Source organism: Xyrauchen texanus, chromosome 13 (genome assembly GCF_025860055.1).
Source record: "Xyrauchen texanus isolate HMW12.3.18 chromosome 13, RBS_HiC_50CHRs, whole genome shotgun sequence".
Classification (NCBI taxonomy): domain Eukaryota; kingdom Metazoa; phylum Chordata; class Actinopteri; order Cypriniformes; family Catostomidae; genus Xyrauchen; species Xyrauchen texanus.
This window is the reverse complement of record NC_068288.1, coordinates 19,368,957-19,396,857: the sequence shown is the minus strand read 5'-3', so window position 1 is coordinate 19,396,857 and position 27,901 is coordinate 19,368,957. Positions and strand designations below refer to the sequence as shown.

General features: G+C 40.4%; 1 protein-coding gene across 1 annotated transcript in view; it reads right to left on the bottom strand.

Annotated features, from left to right (window-relative positions):
• The window catches only part of LOC127653733 (zinc finger protein 644-like), a 71,243-nt gene that overhangs the window by 20,663 nt on the left and 22,679 nt on the right, over positions 1–27,901 (bottom strand). Inside the window, exon 2 of the mRNA XM_052140523.1 lies at positions 10,952–10,998. Coding sequence (XP_051996483.1) covers positions 10,952–10,998 — 47 coding nt within the window. The remainder of the gene's footprint in view (positions 1–10,951; positions 10,999–27,901) is intronic.

Sequence of the window (27,901 nt, the reverse complement as noted above, 5' to 3'; positions counted from 1 at the left end):
TCACTATCTTCCTCTTGTGCACATGAAACCACTGAAGTCATCTCCTTCGGTGTCGGAGTTAAATAGCCTCAGCTTTAGTTGTCTTTTCATCACGCTGCTGTTTCCAACGTCTTATCATCGACTCATTAAGACCAAGCTCCCGTGCAGCAGCTCTATTCAACTTGAAAGCTGCATCATATGCATTTCTCCGTGTCTTGAGGGTGACAAAATGACTACCGTAATCAGAATGATGGGAAGTTTGAGCGCGCTCGATTTAATCTAAACAATAAACAAAAAAGTTGTTTGACCTTAACCCGTTCAGCAATTTCATTGGTCTAATGAAAGAGTCACAGAATGTTTTTTTTTTTTTTAAATAAAATTTGAAAGCGGGAAAAATCCATATATTAGCCGCATCGTTGTTTAAGACGCGAGGTTCAAAGCGTGGGAAAAAAGTTGCGGCTTATAGTCCGGAAATTACGTTACATAAATGTCGACCTTCTGACAAGTATGTTCATTTATGCACTCAAAACTTGTTTGGGGCTCGTTTTGCACTAATTACTGCAAATAATTATTGCTCAGTAGTCCAAAGTCCTCTTTTCAAATGAAAGTACATTTTGCATTTCATTTGGAAATCAAGGTCCCAGAGTCTATAGGAAGAGTGGAGTGGCACAGAATCTAAGTAGCTTGAAGTCCAATGTGAAGTTTCAACAGTCAGTGATGATTTGGGGTGCCATGTCATCTGCTGGTGTTGGTCCACTGTTTTCTCAAGTCGAGAGTCAATGCAGCCATCAACCAGGAGATTTTAGAGCACTTCATGCTTCCATCTGCTGACATGCTTTATGGAGAAGCTGATTTCCTTCTGATTTCCAGCAGGACTTGGCAACTGCCCACAGTGCCAAAACTACTAGTAACTGGTTTGCTGACCATGGTATTACTGTGCTTGATTGGCAAGCCAACTCGCCTGACCTGAAGCCAAAATGAAAGACACCAGACTCAACAATACAGACGAGATGAAGGCCACTATCAAAGCAACCTGGGCTTCCATAACACCTCACCAGTGCTACAGGCTGATTGCCTCCATGCCATGCCTCATTTATGCAGAAATTCATGCAAAAGGAGCCTAACCAAGTATTATAAATGAACATACTTTCAAGAAGGTCTACATTTCTGGATTATAATTTCTTTATTCTAATATTTGGAGATACTGGATTTTTCAATATCCATGAGCTGTAAAAACAAAGGCTTGAAATATGTTTTGAGATGTACCTATATATATATATATATATATGCGCGTGTGTGTGTGTGTGTATGCTGATTATTATGTTAATTACTATGCACTTGATTCAATCGAAGTATTAATGACATGTTGTTTTCCTTAATATGGTTAGAATGTTTCTTTTTAAATAAATGTAATCCTAAATCAGTTAATATATTACCTTAATAAAGTTAATTTCTGATACTGATATACACTATGCATGTTACACACAAAGCTCCTAAAGCTCATAAATGATGCTATTTCTATGAACACATTTACATTGACCCCTTGATTAACCAAAAAGTAATATTAAAGAACACTGTGCTAATAAAAAAAATGCCTGTTTTTAACTGAACAAAGCCAAGCTTGCACTTTGCAGTCCATCTCCCCCTTGTACAGCCTCCCTCAGGATATTAAAAAATCATCACATTTTTATCAGTCACTGCTGCTTGTCAATGGCATCTATTAAAGCTGAATGAGTGGGCGGAGCTGCACCCAGACCAGTCATTAACACTTGAACTCCACTCAAGCAGAGCAACTCCCAAACATATCAAAGAGGCGGCAGCGTGCAGGGGGGGGGTCTGTAGTCTGAGAGAGGCCCCATGGAGAGATGTAAATAACCTCCCAAGAGACTCCCGGTGGGCTGTAAAAAAGATGATAGTTGGGAGGCGACATGAAGCTAATGAGTAGAACAGTAAATGTATACAAAAGAGAGAAGGAGAGGCACTCCTTCTTTATGACAATTACAGGTGAAACTCGAAAAATTCAAATATCGTGCAAAAGTTCATTTATTTCAGTAATTCAACTTAAAAGGTGAAACTAATATATTATATAGACTCATTACAAGTAAAGTAAGATATTTCAAGCCTTTATTTGATATAATTTTGATGATTATGGTTTACAGCTTATGAAAACCCCAAATTCAGAATCTCAGAAAATTTGAATATTGTGAAAAGGTTCAGTATTGTAGGTTCAAAGTGTCACACTCTAATCAGCTAAACACCTACAAAGGGTTCCTGAGCCTTTAAATGGTCTCTCAGTCTGGTTCAGTTGAATTCACAATCATGGGGAAGACTGCTGACCTGACAGTTGTGCAGAAAACCATCATTGACGCCCTCCACAAGGAGGGAAAGCCTCAAAAAGTAATTGCAAAAGAAGTTGGATGTTCTCAAAGTGCTGTATCAAAGCACATTAATAGAAAGTTAAGTGGAAGGGAAAAGTGTGGAAGAAAAAGGTGCACAAGCAGCAGGGATGACCGTATCCTGGAGAGGATTGTCAGGAAAAGGCCATTCAAATGTGTGGGGGAGCTTCACAAGGAGTGGACTGAGGCTGGAGTTACTGCATCAAGAGCCACCACACACAGACGGGTCCTGGACATGGGCTTCAAATGTCAAACGTCTTACCTGGGCTAAAGAAAAAAAAGAACTGGTCTGTTGCTCAGTGGTCCAAAGTCCTCTTTTCTGATGAGAGCAATCTGCATCTCATTTGGAAATTAGCAATTTGCATCTCATTTGGAAACCAAGGTCCCAGAGTCTGGAGGAAGAATGGAGAGGCACACAATCCAAGATGCTTGAAGTCCAGTGTGAAGTTTCCACAGTCTGTGTTGGTTTGGGGAGCCATGTCATCGGCTGGTATTGGTCCACTGTGCTTGATTAAGTCCAGAGTCAACGCAGCCGTCTACCGGGACATTTTAGAGCACTTCATGCTTCCTTCAGCAGACAAGCTTTATGGAGATGCTGACTTCATTTTCCAGCAGGACTTGGCACCTGCCCACACTGCCAAAAGTACCAAAACCTGGTTCAATGACCATGGTATTACTGTGCTTGATTGGCCAGCAAACTCGCCTGACCTGAACCCCATAGAAAATCTATGGGGCATTGCCAAGAGAAAGATGAGAGACATGAGACCAAACAATGCAGAAGAGCTGAAGGCCGCTATTGAAGTATCTTGGTCTTCCATAACACCTCAGCAGTGCCACAGGCTGATAGCATCCATGCCACGCCGCATTGAGGCAGTAATTAATGCAAAAGGGGCCCAAACCAAGTACTGAGTACATATGCATGATTATACTTTTCAGAGGGCCGACATTTCTGTATTTAAAATCCTTTTTTTAATTGATTTCATGTAATATTCTAATTTTCTGAGATTCTGAATTTGGGGTTTTCATAAGCTGTAAGCCATAATCATCAAAATTATATCAAATAAAGGCTTGAAATATCTTACTTTGCTTGTAATGAGTCTATATAATATATTAGTTTCACCTTTTAAGTTGAATTACTGAAATTAATGAACTTTTGCACGATATTCTAATTTTTCGAGTTTCACCTGTAATTCACTCTTATCAATAAGAGGTTGAAGCCACTTTTCTTCCAGCAGTAAAGTCAGAGATTAAAATGCAGCTGACCAAAGCATAAAGGAACAAAACACCCCTTATGATAAAGTGATAGATGGGGTGATCTCCCTACATAAGAGCTGCCAGGTCCTTGTTTTCTATAGCATTAGTGATTCTGTACTGTAGCTAGGCCTAGCTCTAGCAATGCCATGGTCATAGGTTTGATTCTCTAGGAATGCACAAACTGATAAAATATTAACCTTGAGTAGACTTTAATTAATTTTGGATAAAGTGTCTGCTAAATGTACATAAATAAATACAAATGCAACCTTTACAAACAGAAATAGCATGGTACATTTATGTGAAAAAGTATATGCCCCCATCCTGAGTTGTTCTGTTTTTGTGAATATTTCACACCAAATTGTTTACAAAATTCAAATATAATCTAACATAAAACAAAGGCAATCTGAGTAACTACAAAACACAGTTTTTAAATGATAAATGTTACTTATTGAAGCAAAAAAGTTATCCAATACCAACTGGGCCTGTGTGAATATGTATTTCACTCCTTAGTTACTAAATCCCCAAATCCATGAAACTACATTCATAATGGGGTTCAGCTGGACTAGACACATCCAGGCCTGATTACTGCCAGCCCTGTCAAATAAAATCAACACCTACATAGAACTTTTTCTGTCCTGACTTGAACCTGTTTGAGATGCTGTGGCAGGACCTTAAACAGGCAGTTCATGCTCAAAAACCTCTAGTGTGAAAGACTGATCTCTATTTATTAGAAGCGTTTGCTTGCAGTTCCCTTACGACTCAGTTGACACAGTTCACATTGTGTTTGCTAGTGCATATGGGGAGTGTCCTTCCACATGACCTAGTTGAAACCCCTCTACAATAATGCCAATATTCTAATACAGGCTATGGTGTTTGAGTCCTGCACTTTTAGGTGCGAAGGCACCCAACACAATTCTTCAGAATTTTCTTCCTTCAAGACAGCGATTCATCTCTCTTCTAGAAGCCTTCTACTGATTCGTCGTCGACAACGAATAGGAACTCAAGTGGAAGTGGTTCATCTTTCTATGCTGTGTCGACTAACGTCCGCACTGACAGGAAGAGCATACTCAGCAGTGCGCCAAATTGGTTCAGCACTCTATGAGATGACGGTGCTCCAGGTTTTCCAAGCTAAGCTCCTCAAACAAATGGACGAGCAAGGCAACAATCCAGAGATGTTCAAAGATCTCCACACCACTATGGACTTTGCGCTGCGAGCCACGGAAGTCACTGCATAGGCCATTGGCAAGTCAATGTGCAACCTGGTGTTTTAGGATCGTCACATCTGGCTGACACTCACGGAAATGTGTGATGCGGTAAAAGATGCTCTATTTGATGCTCCGGTGTCTCCAGCCGGCCTTGTAGGCTCTTTGAATAGAATTGCTACATCACGACTCAACAACACTCACAGTTTATGAGACATTTTATGCCAAAACTGAGTAGTCCTTCATAAAAAACAGCTAACTCCAGCTCTGTCTCGGTCCAGCGCCCAGCTAAAAACCCCACACCAGCTGCCTCAGAGCTGCCAAATGTCGGCATCGAGCTGCTGGTAAAGCCAAGCAAGCCGTGGCCCAAGCGAAGGCAGCCGCCTCAGCGCAAGCCCTGCGCCAATGCTCAAACTTTTTCAATAAAGAGCTTTCCCTCTTCAAAACCTCACATTATGCACAACCGCTTCCCAATGGTGAGCGCCGCATTAGATCATGTTATGAACATACCAAATTGCCCTCTGTCCCGTTACTGGCATTCCGACTAGGTGCAAAAAAGAAAAAACCATCGAACATGATTGTGCGATCCAGTTTGCTCATCGGCCAGCCCAATTTAATGGTGTTCTGCCTTCCACGGTTCCGTCCGAAGACGCGCCAGTGTTAAAAGCTGAAATACACAATCTTCCCATAATAGAGGTCATTTCATATGCATTAATAAGCCTGCTGTCCTAACGGGCGTGTCAGAGCTGGGGTTTACAACGATCGAGCACAATCTGTGTTCAGACCACACGTCATACCAGGGTTGCGCGCACAGACTGTGACACACACAGTGGGATTTACAGCTGTTATTTCCTCATTCTGGAGAAGGATGGCGGCTTTGGCCAATTCTAGTTCCAAGACAATTGAATCGTGCGTTCAATGCACCCATTCAAAATGTTAACTCAGAAACAGATCTAATCACACATCTGTCCTCGGCACTGATTTGCATCAATAGCTCTGAAGGACGCATACTTCATATACCAATTGCACTGTGTTACAGGTGGCTTTTTAGATTCATGTTTGAGGGAACTGCTTATTCACCACACGTTCACGAAATGTATCGATGTGGTGCTTGCCCCACTGAAAATGAACATTGTGTGTTTTTAATTCAGCAATTGGTTATTACTAACAATCAGAGGCACTACTGAGCGAACACAGACTTGACTTGCTGCTTTGCCATATGGACAATCCAGAGATATGGAAATCTGGTCTAAAGTCAACTGGGTGAAAAACACACTTTTCCCCAGACCTTTTTTCTCCTTTTTAGGAGTTCATGAGTGCGCACCTCATGACCGAGCATGTACAAAAAATTATTTGGTGTCTGTTTCAGTTCAAACTGAAAAAACTACTAATAATTACTACTGAAGCCATTTCATTTTCATGTGCATTGCGGTAACTCACCACTTTTTGGCTGCTCTAGCACCATGGACAGCGCCAGCCTTCTAACAACAGGTGTTATTGCTGGGTCAAGTTTCAGAAAGAAAGTACTGACCACAAATGCATCCAACACAGGTTGGGGCGTGGTGTGTAATGGACGGACAACTTTCGACCCCTGGAAACAGGTGCAAACAGCCATGACATGTCAACCGCTTAGAGCTACTGACTGTCTTTCTAGCTTTGAGATCTTTTCTTTCCGATATCGTGAATCACTACATTCTGAATCATTTGGACAACACGACAGTAGTGGCATATATACAGTGCATCCGGGAAGTATTCACATCACTTCACTTTTTCCACATTTTGTTGTAATCAATGGATTCATTTGTTTCCTCAAACTTCTACAAACGATCCCCCCATAATGACAATGTGAAAGAAGTTTGTTTGAAACCTTATATAATAGATTAAAAAAAAAAAAACATATGTACCCAAGTATTCACAGCCTTTGCCATGACACTCAAAATTGAGCTCAGTGCATCCTGTTTCCACTGAGCATCCTTGAGATGTTTCTACAACTTGATTTGAGTCCACCTGTGGTAAATTAAGTTGATTGGACATGATTTGGAAAGGCACACACCTGTCTATATAAAGGTCCCACAGTTAACAGTGCATGTCAGAGCACAAACCAAGCCTTGAACCAAGGAATTGTCTGTAGACCTCCGAGATAGGATTGTATCGAGGCACAGATCTGGGGAAGGGTACAGAAACATTTCTGTTGATTTGAAAGTCCCAATGAGCCCAGTGGCCTCCATCATCTGTAAATGGAGGTTTGGAACCACCAGAACTCTTCCTAGAGCTGATCGCTCAGGGGAGAAGGGCCTTAATCAGGGAGGTGACCAAGAACCCGGTGGTCACTCTGACAGAGCTCCAGCATTTCTCTGTGGAGAGAGGATAACCTTCCAGAAGAACAACCATCTCTGCAGCACTCCACCAATCAGTCCTGTATGGTAGAGTGGCCAGACGGAAGCCACTCCTCAGTAAAAGGCACATGACAGCCCACCTGGAGTTTGTTTTTCAGCGGCAGGAACTGGGAGACTAGTCAGGATCGAGGGAAAGATGAATGCAGCAATGTACAGAGACATCTTTGATGAAAATCTGCTCCAAAGGGCTCTGGACCTCAGACTGGGGCAAAGGTTCATCTTCCAACAGGACAACGAACCTAAGCACACAGCCAAGATAACAAAGGAGTGGCTACGGGACAACTCTGTGAATGTCCTTGAGTGGCACAGCCAGATCCCAGACTTGAACCTGATTGAACATCTCTGGAGAGATCTGAAAATGGCTGTGCACCAACGCTCCCCATCCAACCTGATGGAGCTTGAGCGGTCCTGCAAAGATGAATGGTGTGCAAAGCTTGTAGCATCATACACAAAAAGACTTGAGGCTGTAATTGGTGCCAAAGGTGCTTCAACAAAGTATTGAGCAAATGCTGTAAATACTAATGTACATGTGATTTATTTTCGTTTTTTATTTTTAATACATTTGCAAAGATTTCAAACAAACTACTTTCACGTTGTCATTATGGGTTATTGTTTGTAGAATTTTGAGTAAAATAATGAATTTAATCAATTTTGAAATAAGGCTGTAACATAACAAAATGTGGAAAAAGTGAAGCGCTGTGAATACTTTCTGGCTTCACTGTATGTTGCCATGTCGCGCTGGCCCACATATGGCTGGCGAAAGTATGCACTTCCCCTGGTGCGCCTGCTTCATTCTGTTATCAGTAAAGTCTGAGTTGAACAGTTCTGTTAATTGTGCCAAAATGGCCTAATCTGTCCTGGTTTCTGGAAATGGAAGAAATACTGGACAGGCATCCATGGAAAATACCACTGAAGAAATATCTTCCCTCTCAAACACAAGGCATTGTTTGGCATCCGCAGCCACAGCTGCAAAGCCTACACAAGTGAACTTTGAACAGAGTGTGCTAAACGTCCCAGAACTTACACATGAAGTCATGAACACTATTTTACAGGCCAGAGTGCCATACACAATACGCCTCTACGCGCTTAAATGGAATGTGTTCACTGACTGGTGTCTTTCACATGGAAAGGACCCAGTATCTATACATGCACCATAAATACAATTCTCATATTTCTTCAAAAGCAATTAGATGCAGGACTCACTCTGTCAATGCTCAAAGTTTATGTGGTGACTATATCTGCGTATCATGCAACTGAAGCTGGAGCCACTATAGGCAAACATGATTTAATCATAAATTTCCTTAGAGGAGCAAGACGATTAAATCCACCTCAGCCAGCTACAGTCCCGAATTGGAACCTAACTTTGGTACTAAAGCACTCCCAGGGCCCCCGTTTCCAGCCTTTGGACTCTGTTGATTTGTGCATGCTCTCCATTAGACCACACTAATGCTGGCTCTACATGCACTATTAATTAATGTCTTGAGTTTGGCCCCAGTCTTTCAAAGCCACTGTCAAACCCAGAAAATACTAGGTGCCTAAGGTTCTAACCACACCCTTAAGAGCACAGGTGGTTCACATTCAAGCCTTCTTCCCTCCTCCATTTAATTTGGATGAGGAACAATCCTTGCATTTTTAATGCTTTGTATGTGGGCGCTACATGCATACTTTGAGGGCACCCACCAGTTTATACTGCCTGATCAGCTCTTTGTGTGTCATGGAGGATGCATAAAAGGAGTGTCCGTCTCCAAGCAAAGACTTTCTCACTTTCTCTGGATCGATGATGCGACTGCTCTGGCTTACTAGTCGCAGGGTAAGATTTGCCTAATTGGTGTTAAAGCACAATCAACTAGATGCATGGCCTCCTAATGGGCATGGACAAACTGTGTGTCTTTGCAAGACATTTGATTTGCACCAGGATGGTATTCTCAAAACATTAGCAAGGTTTTACAATATAGACATAACATCTCTCTCTTCACAAGTCATCTGTGTTTAGAGCGCTTCTTATTTTGTTTGCCAAATATATACTTATGCCCTCCCTTTAAGTACGGCTCCCCATCAATTTACACAACCGCCTGTATTCAGGTCATTGTAATTTATCATAGTCACAAGCACTTTCATTATAAATAAACTCCCTTCCCGACTGGGTTCGTGAAGGGGTTAATTCATACTATATGACAATAGTTCATATATTCATTCTGAGTGCTCCACTCTTGGCCCAACATGAGGGTCACTCACTTGCGACATACTCACTTCAGTCGCCGTCCCTCGGGACTGTGGCATCATGTTTCTTCTCTGGAAGATTATGTCATATAGTAAACGCAATGTCAAGTGTATAAGGGAATGTCTCAGTTATGTACATAACTTTGGTTCCCTGAGATGAATGGAACGAGAAATAATGAATGGCATTCTTTCGAGGTGCAAGCGATGTGCTCCTTGTCCCTCAGTCAGGAATTCTGGTGTTTGCGCACCTGCTTTTATAGCTAACAGCTTCATGCCTAAAAGGGCGGTACTCAAACACCATAGCCAATATTCGAATATTGGCAATACTGTAGAGAGGTTTCATCTAGGTAATGTGGAAGGACACTCCCCATATGCTTTACCAAATTTCACTGAAGTACTGTATGTTCAGTGTATTTATAATCCTATGTTAAAAATAAAGCTACACTGCAATTTTCAATTTAAAGTTATTAATTGTTCAAAGAGGACAGTCATTTTGTTCCCAAAATTGTATATTGACAACTATTATTGACAATTTGAATTATTTAAAAAAATAATATACATGGCTTATTACTTACACTTACTCTTTAGAAAGAAGCATTCATATTTTTTTATTATAATCACAATTTAGTGCCCTGCAGAACATTAGTGATCAAATCCTGGCCCCTAGTGGTGAATTCATCAGTGTGAGATATGGAGCCTGGGGCTACAGTCTGTGCTCATGAAGTCTTTAATGTGTGGAAATGTTCTCATTTGCTTATCCAGGTGTGGATAACTGAATGCTGGGACCCCCTTGCCATATCTGTTTTAAAGTGGCAAGAATTACTCACAGAGAGAGGCACCCTCTCGAATTGGAACAAGACTACCCGATGACAATCACATCTGTCAAATAATTTTGGAACACATCCCAAAACAAACTTCAAAGACAAAGATATCTTTTGAATGCAGAATGCAGGAAGGTTAACATATCATCGCTATCATCCCAATTCTTTTGGATCATTGTCCAATTACACAAAATTATTTTGGCAGTTTTACTCACACAACATTATACCCAGATTCCCCTTTTTGGCCTTTTTCTGGGGGGCTGCTTGAGGAAGATGAATGTTGCCAGGTTTCCAGGCCGACGGGAAGTAAGCCTCTGACAAGTCTAACTGACAGCTCTGATTTAATTTGACTGCTGATCACACCCAGCTATAGTTTCAGAGCAGTTCACACATCTGTGCCTCAGCTCAAGGTGTTGAGGCATGCCACCAAATATCTGGAACATACACACACCACTGGTGCTGTGTACAGGCAGCCAATGCGCTGTCGCTCCAGCTTTCCAGCAACATTAGCGAAGACAAATCTAACATTCATCGTTTCCATCCTAAATCACTATCTAATTTTCCACACGCTTAACAACATTGTCATTAAGAACTGCAATTTGCTGCAATAAGAATAATATTTGTTTTACAGAAGACAACAAATGGTTGAGATAAATGAATCTTTTTTTAAAAATTGTTCCTACCAGTGTTCTCCAGAACATTGGCACACTGTGGTTCTCGGTAAACCCACCTGCAATGTAAACATATAGATATACAGTAAATTAATATTAGAAATAAAATGTGTAAAGAAATAAAACATCTATCTGGTACAATGTGACAGACAATAATTTTATGGAAGAGCAGTATAAAAACAAGATTATGCATTAACCATATCCCATAAACCCATAACCGTGAGCAATTCTAGAACTGAAAAAGGCTAAAATATTGTAACTTCTCTCTATAACCTTTGAATGAATACAGTCAAATAAACTGAAGGACTCTAAAATGAAAATAAAATGCTAAGCCACTTTATCAATCAATTAAAATGTTCTTATTATAAAATTTATTAAAAACACATACGATCAAACATTCATCATCAAATTTACATACAAGTCAGGTGGCTGTGATGAGAAGTTATGCAAGAGGTTAAATTATATGGAATTAGAAACTAGAAGTCTGTGCATAGCGCAAAATAAATGGGTATCTCTCTCGTTCTTTCTCAATTAAATTAGCTTTAGTGGCATTAAAGCCAAAGCATCCGTTACATTTTTTTAAAAGAAAAATCATGTATTTGGCAGTTATAACATAACATAAATTCTAACAATAAAATATTAATAATAATAATAATCATAACATTAATAATAAGCATACAGGTAAATGCCAAAAATGTAAAGAAAAGTAACTACAGAGAATAATGAGTAACAGTAAATTAAACAGACACTTTACTGTCTTTAGTGAGGGGTCACCCTCTCTCCCTCAGGTCATGGCAAGTGTAGACTCTATCTCTCTCCCTCTCCCTCTCTTGCTCTCCCTCTTCTAACAGATTTATGCAGGTCTCACTGTTCTGGCTAGATCAACACCTTACTGAAATATCTCTCCGGCCCAGCTGCAGTAGTGCTGGCTTGCTAATTCAGGCCAGTGTACTTCCATTAAAACAGTCCCCTGTGTCTTAATTTAGAACACTGCGAAATGAGAGCCCAGCAAAAACAAGGAAGATGAGACAGATTTTTAGCATTCTGCACATTCCAGAAATGCATTTCTCAGTCCAAATATTTGACCTTGCTGATTGACTCTATCAATTTGTGTGAAACTGGCTCAGAGTATTTAATTTACTACTCCATGCTATAAAATCTATCTCCAAAGGATTTTCTTATGTATTTGTGAGCATGGAGTTGTGTGTGTCTAAGCCATGTTCCCAGTCTTGACCTTCCTCAATTATCTTCATTAATCTGATCCTCAGGCTACGTTACGTTAAGATTCCTGTTCACTTAGGGTGATTAAATGCAAATACACATGGACTGAGGCAGGTCTGTGTCATGACCTCTAAATTAAATTACAGTTTAATCTAGAAATAATAATAATTGTATTATTAGAGATTATTTTAATGGACATTATTCTAGAGGGGACTGAAGGACAACTCAGAGAACCGAAATATGCTGAAGTCTGAGAAAATGAGACTATAATAGAGTTTCACCTCAATAATAATGACCTAAGCATCCACCCTCAGCTATATTTATAAGTATAAAAAAGGATAATGTCCTTGTGTTGCCTAGGCCCGATTTTAATCAGTGTCTATGGTAACAAAGTGTGGGATCAAAATCCCGTCAAAAGTATCGCAGTCACGGATCCAAAAATAATAAGCATGAATTTAAAAAAAAGCACAGATCAAAATATTTATCGCAGATCAAAAAATAACAAGCATGAATCAAAAATATATAAACATTCAAAATATGCTGCGTTGTTGTTTTAACAGAAATTAAATCGAAGTCATCAGAATTGCAAGCAAAATCATGTTTTCCTTGGTTATATTTCTGTATTTTGTGCTCTCTGACAATTTTGCTCATATTTAAATAATTTAGTACACTTACACTATTTTTCTTTGCCTTTGTTTCCAAGTTCTACACTTGGTTTCCAAAACTTGTGAGTAGTTTAATGTAAATAAGAAGTGTTTTGCGTTCCTATTCGTCCACTACTTCTTGATCGACAGCTCCACGTGCCAATCATTAAAAGGGGGAGGTGACGTCACTCCAATGCTTATGTCTGTTTTGAGTATTTTCTGAAAGCTCTAGGAAACAATGTGATGTCCGAGTAGGCCATTATCATAGTCCGTTAACACATGTATCGAGTCAGCTGAATTTAGTTAGCTAAGTTTTAGTTTAGGCATTATTTAAGACTTCCATGTTTGTAGGTTATTGGCTGCATATCTAAAAAAAAATAAAAAATAAAAAAAAGGCTGGGTTGGTGTGGATGTTTGATGCATGTTTTACTAGCAGTACCAATGTAGTCGCGAGTTCAGAACCCAACTTGATCCACTTTTCCATGTTGCTGAATGTGCCGTTATGTACTGATCCTACGTTGGCATCATTGGCCTGGCTACATGTAGTTTCTTTTTCCATGATACTGCAGCAAAATCAGAAACAAGTAACCAAGCGTCCACACATCAATAAATAATGCAATAAAGTTAGCTTGACATTGGATGTTCTTTATTCACAAATAGTCACAAATTTAGGGACTGTCTCTCAAGATTCAGGCAACATTGGAGCATACATATCCAAAACATTTACAAACATTTCCATAAGAGTATACAACTTCTGTAACATTTGAAGCAAATTACTTGTGTCAGCAATAATTCACATTTTTTAGATTTTTGGTATAATAAAAAAACTAAACATTACAATTATACGTAAGCATTTCTATATTCATCAGTATTGTAATAGTTGGTGACGGTTCTGAAATTTATTTAATGGGAAAGCATATCAAATAGGGTTCTGAACTCGCGACTACATTGGTACAGCTAGTAAAACATGCATCAAACATCCACACCAACCCAGCTTGTTTTTTTTTTAGATATAAAAGCCAATAACCTACAAACAAGGAAGTCTTAAATAATGCCTAAAACTAAAACTTTGCTAACTAAATTCAGCTGACTTGATATAAGTGTTAACGGACTATGATAATGGCCTACTCGGACAACACATTGTTCCCTAGAGCTGGCAGAATACTCATAAGCAGCGTATCTATCAACCAAATATAATATAATATTGAGCAGCAGCCTTCGGAGTTGCATTGGAGTGACAGCACCTCCCCTTTTTGAATGATTGGCTACAGGAGGAGCTGTCGATCTAGTGGACCAATAGGGAAGGACACAACATGCCCCCTGATTTACATCAAACTCTACTCACAAGTTTTGGAAAACCAAGTGTAGAACTTGGAAACAAAGGCAAAGACTTTTTTTCAAATAGTGATGGTGCTGTCTTTTACATCAGTAATGTCCTGATTGTACTTTGTGATCATTTGAATGCTACTTTAATCAATTAAAGTACCAATTTTATTTTGGCCACTAGTGTAAGTAAAAGTGTATAAGTAATCCATCCATCTTCAGTGGTTACTCCATATCTTCATAAATGATATATGTATGGGTGAGAAACAGATCAATGGCTGCATCCGAAACCAGGCAAATGCTGCCTCCGGAGGCTGTATATGGAGGTAGGAAGGGATCAAGGACTGTCTGAATCCAATGTTTGTGTCACATCGTGTCTACTGAAATCCCTTCATCTGATTGATTTTGAAGGCAGCATAGATGTATCCTTCGCTGCCAATCAAATCCCATAATCCTGTGCGTGCGGATCTATGACGGTTGAGCTGAAGAAGAAAAAAGCTGACCGAAGAGTCGGTTTAGCCATTTTGTGTATACATTTTTTTCCCCCTAACTTTTCATCCCATTTCTAGCGAGGAATTCGTATTTTAGTTATAAAATATGCACTTGGTTACCACCAAAACGATCTTGATTTTGTTCTAGATTATTAGACCATTTTGGTATGGTTGGACTTCATGAAGCAAAACTTTACCTTTAATGGACACCAGATGGCGATTATCAGTTGTTGATCCTAGCAACGATGTGCCTCAGTAGCCTGTCCAAAACCAGTTTCTGTGGGTACCGTCATATGCAAGCACTGTTTGTTGAGTCATTGACGGATATGACAGTGAGGCAACAAGACAGACCTTTGGTTTTGAATGCAATCATTGTGTAAATCCTTTTCACTAGCAGTCTCAACTTTCACATTCTTCTACTTTTGTTCTTGGTTATTCACATTCTTCGTGTATATCACCACCTACAGGCCGGGCGAGAATTTATTGTAAAAAAAAATAAAAAAAAATAAATAAAAAAAGTACTCAAAGCTACACTATGTAACTTCTTTTGTTAAAAAATAACAAAATGTTATTATTGAGAGAGTGCAACAAAAATCCATATCCCAAACCTGTCTTTACTCAAATACACTTTGATAAACCTATAATACTGATTTATATTTTAGAGCTGTCGGGACAGATTTCACAGGAAATTCCATGCATATGTCATTCGCCCATGCATGTTAACATCATATTCATACACAGAGAAAATAAGATCCAGCTACTGTAGCGCATGTGCAGGGTTTTTCCTGCATAGAGAATTACTAGGCGGCCGCCTCCGTCAAAAAAAACCACTAACAAATGTTGCAATCGGTGGATTGTCATTCCATCTATCCATCCATCCATCTTCAACCGCTTATCCGAAGTCAGGTCGCGGGGGCAGCAGCTCCAGCAGGGGGTCCCAAACTTTCCTATCCCGAGCCACATTAACCAGCTCTGACTGGGGGACCCCGAGGCGTTCCCAGGCCAATGTGGAGATGTAATCTCTCCACCTAGTCCTGGGTCTTCCCCGAAGCCTACTCCCAGCTGGACGTGCCAGAAACACCTCCCTAGGGAGGCGCCCCGGGGGCATCCTTACCAGATGCCCAAACCACCTCAACTGGCTCCTTTCGACGCAAAGGCGCAGTGGCTCTACTACGAGGGCTAAAAGTTACATAGTGTAGCTTTATCATTGATCGGTTTCTCTCCCACACCAATTATATCACTTCTGAAGACATATTTAACCACTAGAGTTTTATGGATTACATTTATGGAGCCTACATGTGCTTTTTGGACCTTTAAATATTTGGTACCCATTCACTTGCATTGCGAAGACCTACAGAGCTGAAATATTCTTCTAAAAATATTTGTTTGTGTAAGCAGAGGAAAGAAAGTCATACACATCTGGGATGCCATAAGGGTAGAAAGACAGAAAATTTTCACTTGTGGGTGAACAATTCCTTTAAGGTCACAAATGGACTAATGATTTTTTTTTTTCATTCAACAGCACGGTAATCTGTGTATTCAGTGAGTGTCTCTAAAAAGTTAAGTTACTCAAAACATTACACAGGGGATCTTGTAATGGCACACCACTCTTTATGAATACATGATCGACTGTATTTTGGAAGAGAAAGCAAAAGACTTGCGAGGTGTTTGTTTGCAATGTGAGAGGAGAAAGCATGCTGCAGTTTCTCTACAATCAAGGTAGCTCTGAGAGCTTTCAAAAAGCGTTTGAATCTTTTCAAGAGCCAAATCCGCGATTAGAGGTCGCGACAAAAACTCAAAAGCGAAGTACCCCGCTGACTCGGGAATCTCATCCGGTGACTGACACCGCTTTGGGCCGATTCTGACACCCGCCTTTTAAAAGTGTGTGGGAGTGAGTGAGTGAGTGAGTGAGTGAGTGAGTGAGTGAGTGTATTTATCACTTTGTGGGGACCAAATGTCCCCATAAGGATAGTAAAACCCGAAATGTTTGACCTTGTGGGGACATTTTGTCGGTCCCCATGAGGAAAACAGCTTATAAATCATACTAAATTATGTTGTTTGAAAATGTAAAAATGCAGAAAGTTTTCTGTGAGGGTTAGGTTTAGGGGTAGGGTTAGGTTTAGGGGATAGAATATAAAGTTTGTACAGTATAAAAACCATTATGTCTATGGAAAGTCCCCATAAAACATGGAAACACAACATATGTGTGTGTGTGTGTGTGTGTGTGTGTGTGTGTGTGTGTAGCCTACATATATATATATATATATATATATATATATATATATCTCGCTTCAACGAAAAACCAACGAAAAAGGTGCATTCAGATAGCAGAGAAGCGTCGAACTGTTCCTAACGCAATGCCATAGATTAGAGCAATAGCCTGACAACGGAGGAATGAAATGTTATTGGCACTGTAGCTGGCACAACACATGACTGGCACAGTTGACATCATAAGCTCTGACTAAACTCACTGTTTCCATCGCGCGCTCAGCTCTCAGTACAGTTAACAAATCCGGCAAAAGGAGACGGTTGTAAGCTTTAAACCTACCTTACCGGAGTATGAAATTCTAACAAGAGACAAGTTTGTCATGGCACTTGCTAATAGTCCTTTTTTCGTCCTCCATCCGTATTGTCGCCATTTTACCTAAAATTCTGCAGGTTGAACTAAAACTCGAGGAGGGATATACGGTGCGTTCACATATCACGTTATGCACTCAGATCAATATAAATTAAATCCCTTAAAAGAGAGACTGAAAATGTAAGGTCGTGTTATTTTTCACTGGAAAAACTATGCATTAGATATTTATAAAGAGTGGTTATGTTGAGACATAATTTAAGTCCCCCGCTCGTGATATGGATTGCTCCACAGACAGAGGGTGAATTCTTCTTAGGTGAAGTTACTGCTTGGGTTTTAAAAAGACAGGAAAGATGGAGGGACGATGGACATACACACCTACAGTGATGTGGTCAATAATATAATTATTGATTGGAATTATAATTGTTCATGAGCATTTCTTCCTGGGATTTGTAAGAAGAAGTTTTGTGAAAAATGGTTCAGTTGCAATTTTAAATTGTTCTATAACTGCCAGTGATCAGTGTTCTCACTATTCTTTGTACTTTTTAACTATGCAAATCAGTCTTGCTTGTATTATAAAGCTTCTGATTTTTTTCCTGGTTGTTTAAAGTGAGTGCCACTCCTTAAACAGATGTACTAATTAAGCAACAATGGCTGCATCCGAAAGCTGAAGATTACTAAAAGACTGGTGGTTGGCAGGAATCAAGACTTGACCCTATTCAATATGTGTCATATCATGTCTACTCATCTTGTCAATTTTTAAAGCAGTAGCCTATAGATCCCACCTTTGCTGCCTTTGATATCTCCAAATCCTGTGTGTGTGTGTGTGTGTGTGTGTGTGTGTGTGTGTGTGTGTGTGTGTGTGTGTGTGTGTGTGTGTGTGTGTGTGTAAAAACTTCCATCAATGAAAACCCATTTCTCATTGTTTATATCGAAAAATAGTTTCTAAATATTATGATTAAATGGTTATGTTTTAACTCACTTGAATTGAGCTTAAAACATAACAAAAAAAAATTAAAAAAAATTGGGTTTTGTTCATTAAAAAAAGTCTGTATTAGCCAACCTACTTCAGCGAGCAATGATATGAACTGAACACTTAAACTGAATTTATTTACTTAGAAACACTTTTTTCCCCCTTAATATTTCTATAGCAATTTTCCTGACAGAACCTCAAATAGATTTAAACAGTCCCCATTACAGCATCTCAAATACCCACATGCTGTTTTCTTGTAATCGGAAAATCCCAGACCAAATTGAATCAACGTATACTACTGGTGTTAAATTTACATCAGAGTGACTTTTGATTAGTTATTAGCACAAGAATGTTGAAATAAAGATGCTGATGGAAAATATTCATCCACATGTTTTACATATTTTCACATGGTTTGTGCATTTTAAAGTTAATGCTTGCTTCTAGTTGTTACAGTATGAACTAGGAATTTTTATCTTTTGATTATATCTTTTAATTTAATCAGTTCATTTATAGGAATGTTCTGGGTTTAATACATTCCAATGAAAATGAAGGATGACTAAAGCTAACATTCTGCCTAGCATATTTTGTTTCTAAGGAAAAAAGAAAGTCAGACAGGGATGAGTTTCCTGTACAACAACGTAACTCGCTGCATAAACACCATAGTATACAATGCATCGTTGGAAAAATGAACTAGATAATCAAAACTTGTTTCGGAAACCATAGTAACTATGTCACACATCAATTGTTCGAACCGCGATGGTTCAACAACATAGAGCTGTCGTTATTGACTTTACTCGGGGGGGAGTAAATACTACCACAAATATTCAATTATAGTAACTCATTTACACATACAAAAGAAAAACAGAAAGCCATTTAATGCAAGAAAGCGGCTAAAAACACAAGCGGCGTGCACTTGTAATGTGACAGATTGATACACTGCAATAGTGGAGTTTCCCTCTGGATTAGAATTCGGTGTTCCCTTGACGCACTTGAGCATATACGCACATGTGCACTCACGATGCATTGCCGTGTTCTCCAACAGAAACCATGTGTGGTAAAGCTCTTTCTCTTAACAATCTTTAATCCCTTAAATGGCTGCATGCATTCACGTTTACATAACTTTCGACAAAACCCCGGAATAAATCAGTTTCTTACATGCATGGAAACTTGGAAAAAGCGTTTATAGAAGGAAAAATATATAGGTGTGGAGCGGAGGGGGCGGGGCCGGGTCGGAATATCGCGTGCCCGGTCCCCAATCAGCCTGATGAGGCGCGCAAGGGATAAAGGCGTCCGGTGACGATGGTTCGAGAGAGAGAGAATTACGGGCATGTCCGTCATGTGTGTTTATGTTTGTGCTTTTGGTTTGAGTTTTCATTAAATATTATTTATGTCGACAAGCCGGTTCTCGCGCCTCCTCCTTGCCCATCATTAACTGTTTTACAATAGGGAATAAAAGCCTCAATGATGTCAAAAGATGTCCACACTGTAATCTTATGAGAAACTATGCTTCTAACCACAGGTAAAAAAGCTGTAATGTTGCAAAAACTTTGCATTGTTGTGTGTGAACGTTCGTTGGAACTACGTTTTTGGGAAACACCAGGTCGTTGAACTATGTTGGTAAAGATAGAACTTGTGGCCATCATTGGCTAACGTTGCTTTTGGGAAATGCACAGCGGTTTTGAAACGACATAAGGTTAAGGATGAACCCAGTGTGATTGTTGTATGCATTTTCCATTTGCCTTTTTGATTTGTAACTATTAGCACCTAATACAAACCAAAAAACAATTTCTAGTCAAATAGTTTTCCTAGAAATTGATGTCCACATATGTGAACAGCAAGACTAATTTAATGATATATTTCATCAAATTGTTTAATATGTTTCTGTATCCGTACCCTGTAACTGTATTGTACAGTGATAACAAAATAAAATATAACAAATGGTATATTAAAACGTTCAACATTTTCAACTTTTGAGGGAATAAAGAAAAACATGTTCCACATATGTGGACATCATGTTTAGCAGTGCGCTGACAAATGAAAAGTGAATGGATTTTATAAAGCAGCATATGAAACGAAACTAGTGACACTACTCTTTACAACCAAACAGGTTTCAATCAAAAAACTTCTTACCAGAGACACTTTTGTTGGTACTGCGCCCGTTAGAGCAATTCACGGAAATCAACGTCACTCTGTTGCATCACGTTATGCAGTGCGCCAGATGTTTAACCCTTAAATGACAGTGTAGAGTCTTATAAACAGTATCCGATTGGTTTAAATTAATTTAAATTATGTGTTGCATGTAGCACAGCCACAATACAACATCCACACATAGATGTGGGGTCGTACGAGGTTAAAGCTCTATCAACAGCATATGTGGCGTACTGTTGATTAATACATTTTTGCATCACATCAAGCATTTAACAGCTGCTAGGCTTTCTCACATTCGAAATGACACATGCATTGTCCTCTCCCTGAACATCTACAATTACCTCATTGACCTTCACAGTTTGCCATGAGCTAAATCACTTTAGATCATGTAACACATTGATTTCATTTACTGTCTTTCATTCAGTTACATTATCAGCACGTTTAACGGTTGATATGGTGGACCAGAAGTGCACAACACAACCAAATTAGCAAAGCAAATAAAAGCTGAAAGCACAAAGGAAATAAGCCACAACTCAACAAAATTAAGCCACAACGCAGCAAAAAAGCCGCATCCGGGTTGGATGCTACTATTTGCACAAGGGTGTAAATAGCATATACCATTATTTTTTCTGCCACTATTTGCACTAGGGTGTAAATAGCATACCATTATTTTTTATCAGGGTTCAAATAGTATCTGCCTTTAAAAAATTTTTTATTGATATGTGGCTTAATTTCGTTGTGTTGTGGGTTCATTTTTATGTGTTTTGCAGCTGCATTTCATTTTGTTGTGGCTTATTGTATTTCCATTGTGCTGTGGCTTAATTAATTGTGTTGTGGCTTATTTCAATTGTGTTTTTAGCTTTTATTTGCTTGGCTAATTGGTTGTGTTGTGCACCGCTGGGCCACTGTAGGTTGATGATTAAAGGAATCAGATTTATGAGCATGTGACAACTTATGTCTTATTATAATGACGTGGAATCTGAGCTTGTGTTTTTGGAGAGATATGTAATGAGACAATATGAAAATGTATTATTTTATTAAGAACTAATAAATGATTAAGCCCATTGTGCGTCAATTTCATAAAAAGAAAATAATACTTTTAAATTATAAACCAGATACATTTATAATTCCAAGGAAGAAAAAGTCTTGTGGATTTAGAAGACATGAGGGTAAGTAAATGAGTACAGATGTAGCTGGTGGGTTGTTAAGAAACAAGAAAGTAGTTGTAGAGCCCTGTTTTAGATGTTCAAACGTAAAACAAAGGCAACCTGAGTAAACACAAAATAGAGTTTTCAAATATATATATATATTTAATATTGAAACAAAAAAGTTATCCAACACCTATATCACCCATGTGAAAAACAAACTGCCTCCCTAAACTTAATAGTTGGTTATGCCACCTTTAGCAACAAAAACTGCAACCAAACACTTCCGATAACTGTAGATCAGTCTTTCACAACGCTGTGGTGGAATTTTGGCACACTGTTCTTTGCAGAACTGCTTTAGTTCAGCCATATTGGTTTTTGAGCGCGAACTTCACGTTTAAGGTCCTGCCACAGCATCTCAGTCGGGTTAAACTCACGGGCTTATGGATCCTTTAGGATTTTCTGGTAGAGAGCAGATTTCATGTTTCCCTCAGTTATTGCAAGTCATCCTGGCCCTGAAGCAGCAAAGTATCCCCACACCATCACACTACCACCATCATGCTTGACCGTAGGTATGAATCAATGTTCTTTTTGTGGAATTCTGTGTTTGTTTTACGACAGATGTAATGTGATCTCTGTCTTCCAAACAGTTACACTTTCAACTCATCAGTCCTCCCAAAAAGTTTGAGGATCATTGTGGTGTGTTTTGGCAAAATTCAGACCTTAATGTTCTTCTTGGTTAGTAGTTTTTGCCTCACCACTCTTCCATGGATACCATTTTTGGCCAGTGACTTTCTAATAGTGGAGTCATGAACAGTGGCCTTTATTGATGCAAGAGAGGCCTGAAGTTCCTTGGATGTTGTCCTTGGCTTTTTTGTGACTTTCTGGAAAGTCATCACAGTGCTCTTGGAGGAATTTTGGTAGGTCGACCATTTCTGGGAAGATTCACTACTGTGCCAAGTTTTCTCCATTTGGAGATAATGTGGTTCTTTGTTGTCCCAGAGCCTTTGAAATAGCTTTGTAACCCTTCCCAGAATTATGTGTTTGAATCACCTTTTTCATCATAATTTCTGGAATTTCTTTCAAACTTGGCATAGTGTGCTACTGGGTGAGACCTTTTAGCCAGCTTCCTGGTGCTGAAATAGTTCTATTTAGGAGTTGAACTGAACAGGGCTGGCAGTAACCAGGCCTTGATGTGTCTAGTCCAGCTGAACCCCATTATAAATGCACTTTCATAGATTTGGGGATTTAGTAACTAAGGGGTTACATACTTTTCACACAGGCCCAGTTGGTATTGGATAACTTTTTTACTTCAATAAATAACATTATCATATAAAAACTGAATTTTGTGTTTACTCAGGTTACCTTTGTTTTATGTTATATTTAGTTTGAATTTTTGAAACAATTTAGTATTAGATACAGGTAAAAAAAGAAGTGATCAGGATGGGGGCAAATATTTTTTCCCAGCACTGTACATTAACTTTCTCTACTTGGCTACACAGAATTTTGAAACACTTTATTTTTACAGTGTCCTTGTTACAGTATATATATTAGTAAGTACAGAGTACTAAATAATGTATTAACATGAAACAACATGTACTTAGTATTTAATTAAGTTATGGAACACCACACACTTACACATTGTAATTATGTATGTGTCATTCTGTTCCAAGTAGATAGACATCGAAATAGCAATGTAATGCATTACACACACACATACATATATATATATATATATATATATATATATATATATATATATATATATATATATATATATATATAGTGATGCACAGAAATGAAAATTCTGAACCAAAACCGAAAATTCAGGATGCACTTGGCCGAAAACCGAATATTTTAAAATAGTTTTTTTTAAATAATTGTATTAATATTAAATATTTCATGAATTTAATTCATCTGAATTGAAAAACTACAAAACAATAAAATGATCACACTTTTATTGAAAGTAACGCACCAAAATTGGACAGAAAATGTATTAAAACATTATTAAATATATTATTATTTTTTCAGTTCTTTAACATTCAAATTTAACAGATTTTTTTTTTTTTTACCAATTATCCAAATAATGTAACGTTCTTGAAAACTCTAATGGTATGCAAAACAGCAGTAAAGTAATGAACTTGGCAGCTCTAGTATAGCATCTTGCAAATTCAAAAAGTTTAAATATGCTACACAGTCATTTTAATGAAAACAACAGGCAAAACACAGAACGGCAGAGGGGCTCTATTCTGTTTATGTAAATGTATTTCCACTTTAATATAAAATTATTGTGCAAAACAACAGTGCAAAACAGCAGTAATAGAACTAAAACCAACCTCAAACTCTAAATGACAGATGTAGCCTCAAGTGAAGAACAAAGTTTTGCAGGGCTAAACCTATTTAATGTAATTGCTATACACATAGCAAATTGGACTGCTTTCTATTTAAGTAAAAGTGGCAGGTTTCTTTTCAAGAACAAAAAGTTGAATTTGGCAATTCAGCTTTCTGACAGGAGAGACGGTTCCTCTTCTCATCAAGAACATGAGATGCTGCACTGAATAGTCTCTCTCTCTCTGTGATGGTGCTTGGGGCAGATTAGGTCCAAGATGGTGGCGCGGTAGCACGCAACGGCCACTCCGGATCCAAAATGGTGCTATGTTTGTTAAATAACCCGACTTTTGCGGCACATGGACATCGGAGCAACCGGTGTTCATGTTTACCATCGCCTGACACTGCTCAAATATAGGATTCATGCAACAACCAAGCTGCATGATGACCTACAGGAGGCGCTACGCGAACTCGGCTTGCTGCGGAGACCAGGCCTCCAGTCCTTGGCGTCGCCTGATGCCGGTGGCCAGGGCAGAGGACGTCGTAAGCGGTGTGCGAGGAAGCGGAAGTGCGGCAAGAGGGCGGGGGTCCATGCTAGGCTAAAAACAAACCCTAGCCGGCCGGCTCTCTCGTCTATCCTGCTCTCAAATGTTTGCTCCCTAGACAATAAACTGGACTACATCTGACACCAGCAGGCTACGCAACGTGAGTTTCGAGACAACTGCGTCTTTGTTTTCACGGAGACGTGGCTCAGTGTCAGAGTTCTGGACGCCGCCATTCAGCTAGATGGGCTCGCCTCACAGAAATGCTGACAGAAATGCAGCTCTGTGCGGTAAGACTAGCGGTGGTGGCTTGTGTGTTTACGTCAACATGGAATGGTGCAAGAACTCTATGCTTGTTTCTAGCTACTGCTCATCGCTGGTGGAGCTTGTGACTGTTAGATGCAGACCTTTTTATTTACCACGGGAATTCACCACTGTTATCATAACCAGAGTTTACATTCCCCCCAGCACTAACGCTAAGGAAGCACTCTGTGAACTGTATGGGGCTATGAGCGAACTGCAGAAAGCTCACCCTGACGGACTGTTTATTGTCGCCGGAAATTTTAACCATGCGAATCTCAAGACAGTGCTCCCTAAATTCCATCAGTATTTGGACTTTGCAACGAGAGGGGCGAAAGCGCTTGATCTTGTTTACACAAATATCCCAGGCGCGTACCGGGTCGAAGCCCCGCCCCCACCTCGGCTACTCAGACCACATCTCTGTTATGCTAATTCCAGCATACAGACCGCTCGTCAGACGCACAAAACCGCTTCAGAAGCAGGTGAAAACCTGGCCAGCAGGAGCCATCTCTGCTCTTCAAGACTGTTTGGAGTGTACTGACTGGCAAATGTTCAGGGAGGCTGCAACATATGGTGACTCTACCAACTTGGAGGAATACACAGCATCAGAGACCAGCTACATCAGCAAGTGCATTGATGATGTCACTTTCTCCAAGACCATAACCACACGCTCCAACCAGAAGCCGTGGATGACTGCGAAGGTGCGCGCGCTGAGGACCTGAGACTCCGCCTTCAGAGCAGGCGACAAGGCAGCCCTAAGAACAGCGAGGGCCAAACTGTCCCGGGCCATCAGAGAGGCAAAGCGCGCACACGCCCCGAGAATCCACAGTCACTTCCAGGACAGCGGTGACATGCGGCGCATGTGGCAGGGCATCCAGGCCATCACCAACTACAGGACAACATCAGTTGCCTGTGACAAAGATGCCTCCCTTCCAGATGCGCTGAACGATTTCTACGCTCGGTTTGAAGTGCAGAACGACGTGGTGGCAAGGAAGACCAGGTGCTCTGTCTTACCACGGCTGATGTGAGGAAAACTCTACGTAGAGTCAACCCACGGAAGGCTGCTGGACCAGACAGCATTCCTGGTAGAGTGCTCAGAGGATGTGCAGACCAGCTGGCAGATGTTCTTACCGACATCTTCAACATCTCTCTGAGCAGCGCCGTCATTCCAACGTGCTTCATGGCCACCACCATCGTCCCCATGCCAAAAAAGTCTTCAGTGTCCTGCCTCAACGACTACCATCCCGTCGCACTCACACCCATCATCATGAAGTGCTTCGAGAGGCTTGTCATGAGGCACATTAAGACCCAGCTGCCCCTCTCACTATACCAACTGCAGTTTGCGTATCGTCCAAACCGTTCAACAGACGATGCCATCGCCACCACCCTCCATCTGGCCCTTATCCACCTAGATAAAAAGGACTCATACGTTCGAATGCTGTTCATAGACTTCAGCTCAGCATTCAACACAATCATTCCCCAGCAGCTGATTGGAAAGCTGAACCTGCTGGACCTGGACACCTCCCTCTGCAACTGGATCCTGGACTTCCTGACTGGGAGACCTCAGTCAGTCCGGATCGGGAACAGCATCTCCACCACCACACTGAGCACTGGGGCCCCCCAGGGCTGTGTGCTCAGTCCACTGCTGTTCACTCTGCTGACTCACGACTGTACAGCAATGCAATCATCAAGTTCGCCGATGACACGGCCGTGGTGGGTCTCATCAGCAAGAACGACGAGTCAGCATACAGAGAGGCGGTGCAGCGGCTAACGGACTGGTGTAGAGCCAACAACCTGTCTCTGAATGTGGACAAAACAAAAGAGATGGTTGTTGACTTTAGGAGAGCACAGAGTGACCACTCTCCGTTGAACATCGACGGCTCATCTGTGGAGATCATCAAATTCCTTGGTGTTCACCTGAAGAAGAACCTCACCTGGTCCCTCAACACCAGCCCTATTACCAAGAAAGCCCAGCAGCATCTCTACTTTCTTCGAAGTCTGAGGAAAGCACATCTTCCACCCCCCATCCTCACTACATTGTATTGAGGGACCATTGAGAGCATCCTGAGCAGCTGCATCACTGCCTGGTTTGGGACTTGCACCGTTTCGGACCGCAAAGCCCTGCAGAGGATAGTGAGGACAGCTGAGAAGATCATCAGGGTCTCTCTTCCCTCCATCAAAGATATTTACAAAAAACACTGCATCCACAAAGCAACCAGCATTGTGGACGACCCCCACACACCCCTCACACAATCTCTTCACTCTCCTGCCATCGGGCCTGCATTCGGGCCCTCACGGCCAGACTGTGTAACAGCTTCTTCCCCCAAGCCATCAGACTCCTCAATACTCAGAGACTGGTTTGACACACACACACACACACACACACACACACACACACACACACACACACACACACACACACATACACACATGTCCTGAGTTGCACTTTAATTTTGTCACTTTTTAACTGGCTGCTACCTCAATAACTGCTATGTGCATAGAACACTATCTCATAGCATTTTATGTTTACATTTGGCAATTTTAGAAACTGTCATCTTTTTGCACTACTGTGTACTGGTCGGCGCTGCACTGTCTCTTACTGTGTCTATTGTCCTGTTCATTGTTAGTAATTTATGGTACCGTCCCATACTTTTTGCTCACGTTTGCACATGCACTTTATATAGGTATGTTATTTAGTCTGTGTAGTCTCATGTGGTTCCGGGTTTATCCTATGTTGTTTTATGTAGCACCATGGTCCTGGAGGAACGTTGTCTCGTTTTGCTGTGTACTGTACTAACTGTTTATGGTTGAAACGACAATAAAAACCAGTTGACTTGACTTGACTAAATACCTGCGTGCAGTCCGCGATCTTTGTTCATGTACCAGTAGTCAAGAGGATTGTCAGGTGATATGAGCGTGAAGCTATCGTCTGTGTTCTGCAACTGCTTTCGGGCCCTTGGATAACATATAACATGCGAGTAAGGGCAGCCGGTGGATTTTCTGGTGCCCCCCCCCCAGTTGAGTTGGTGCATTGGTGCCCTACACTGCGTTTAGTATTTCCACACCGCTTACATCGGCCTTTGCTTGGTAGCGCCGAGATAATGGCTAGATCGATCGAGAGTGAAATCTGAGCAATGAGGGGTGGGGAGGCATATATTTTTGGCTCATATTTACGGCCTTTTTTCTCTTTTGGCCAAAAAAATTATAATTTCATTTTCGGCCGAAAATGTTCGGTGACCGAAATTCCGGTGCATCCCTTATAGATATATATA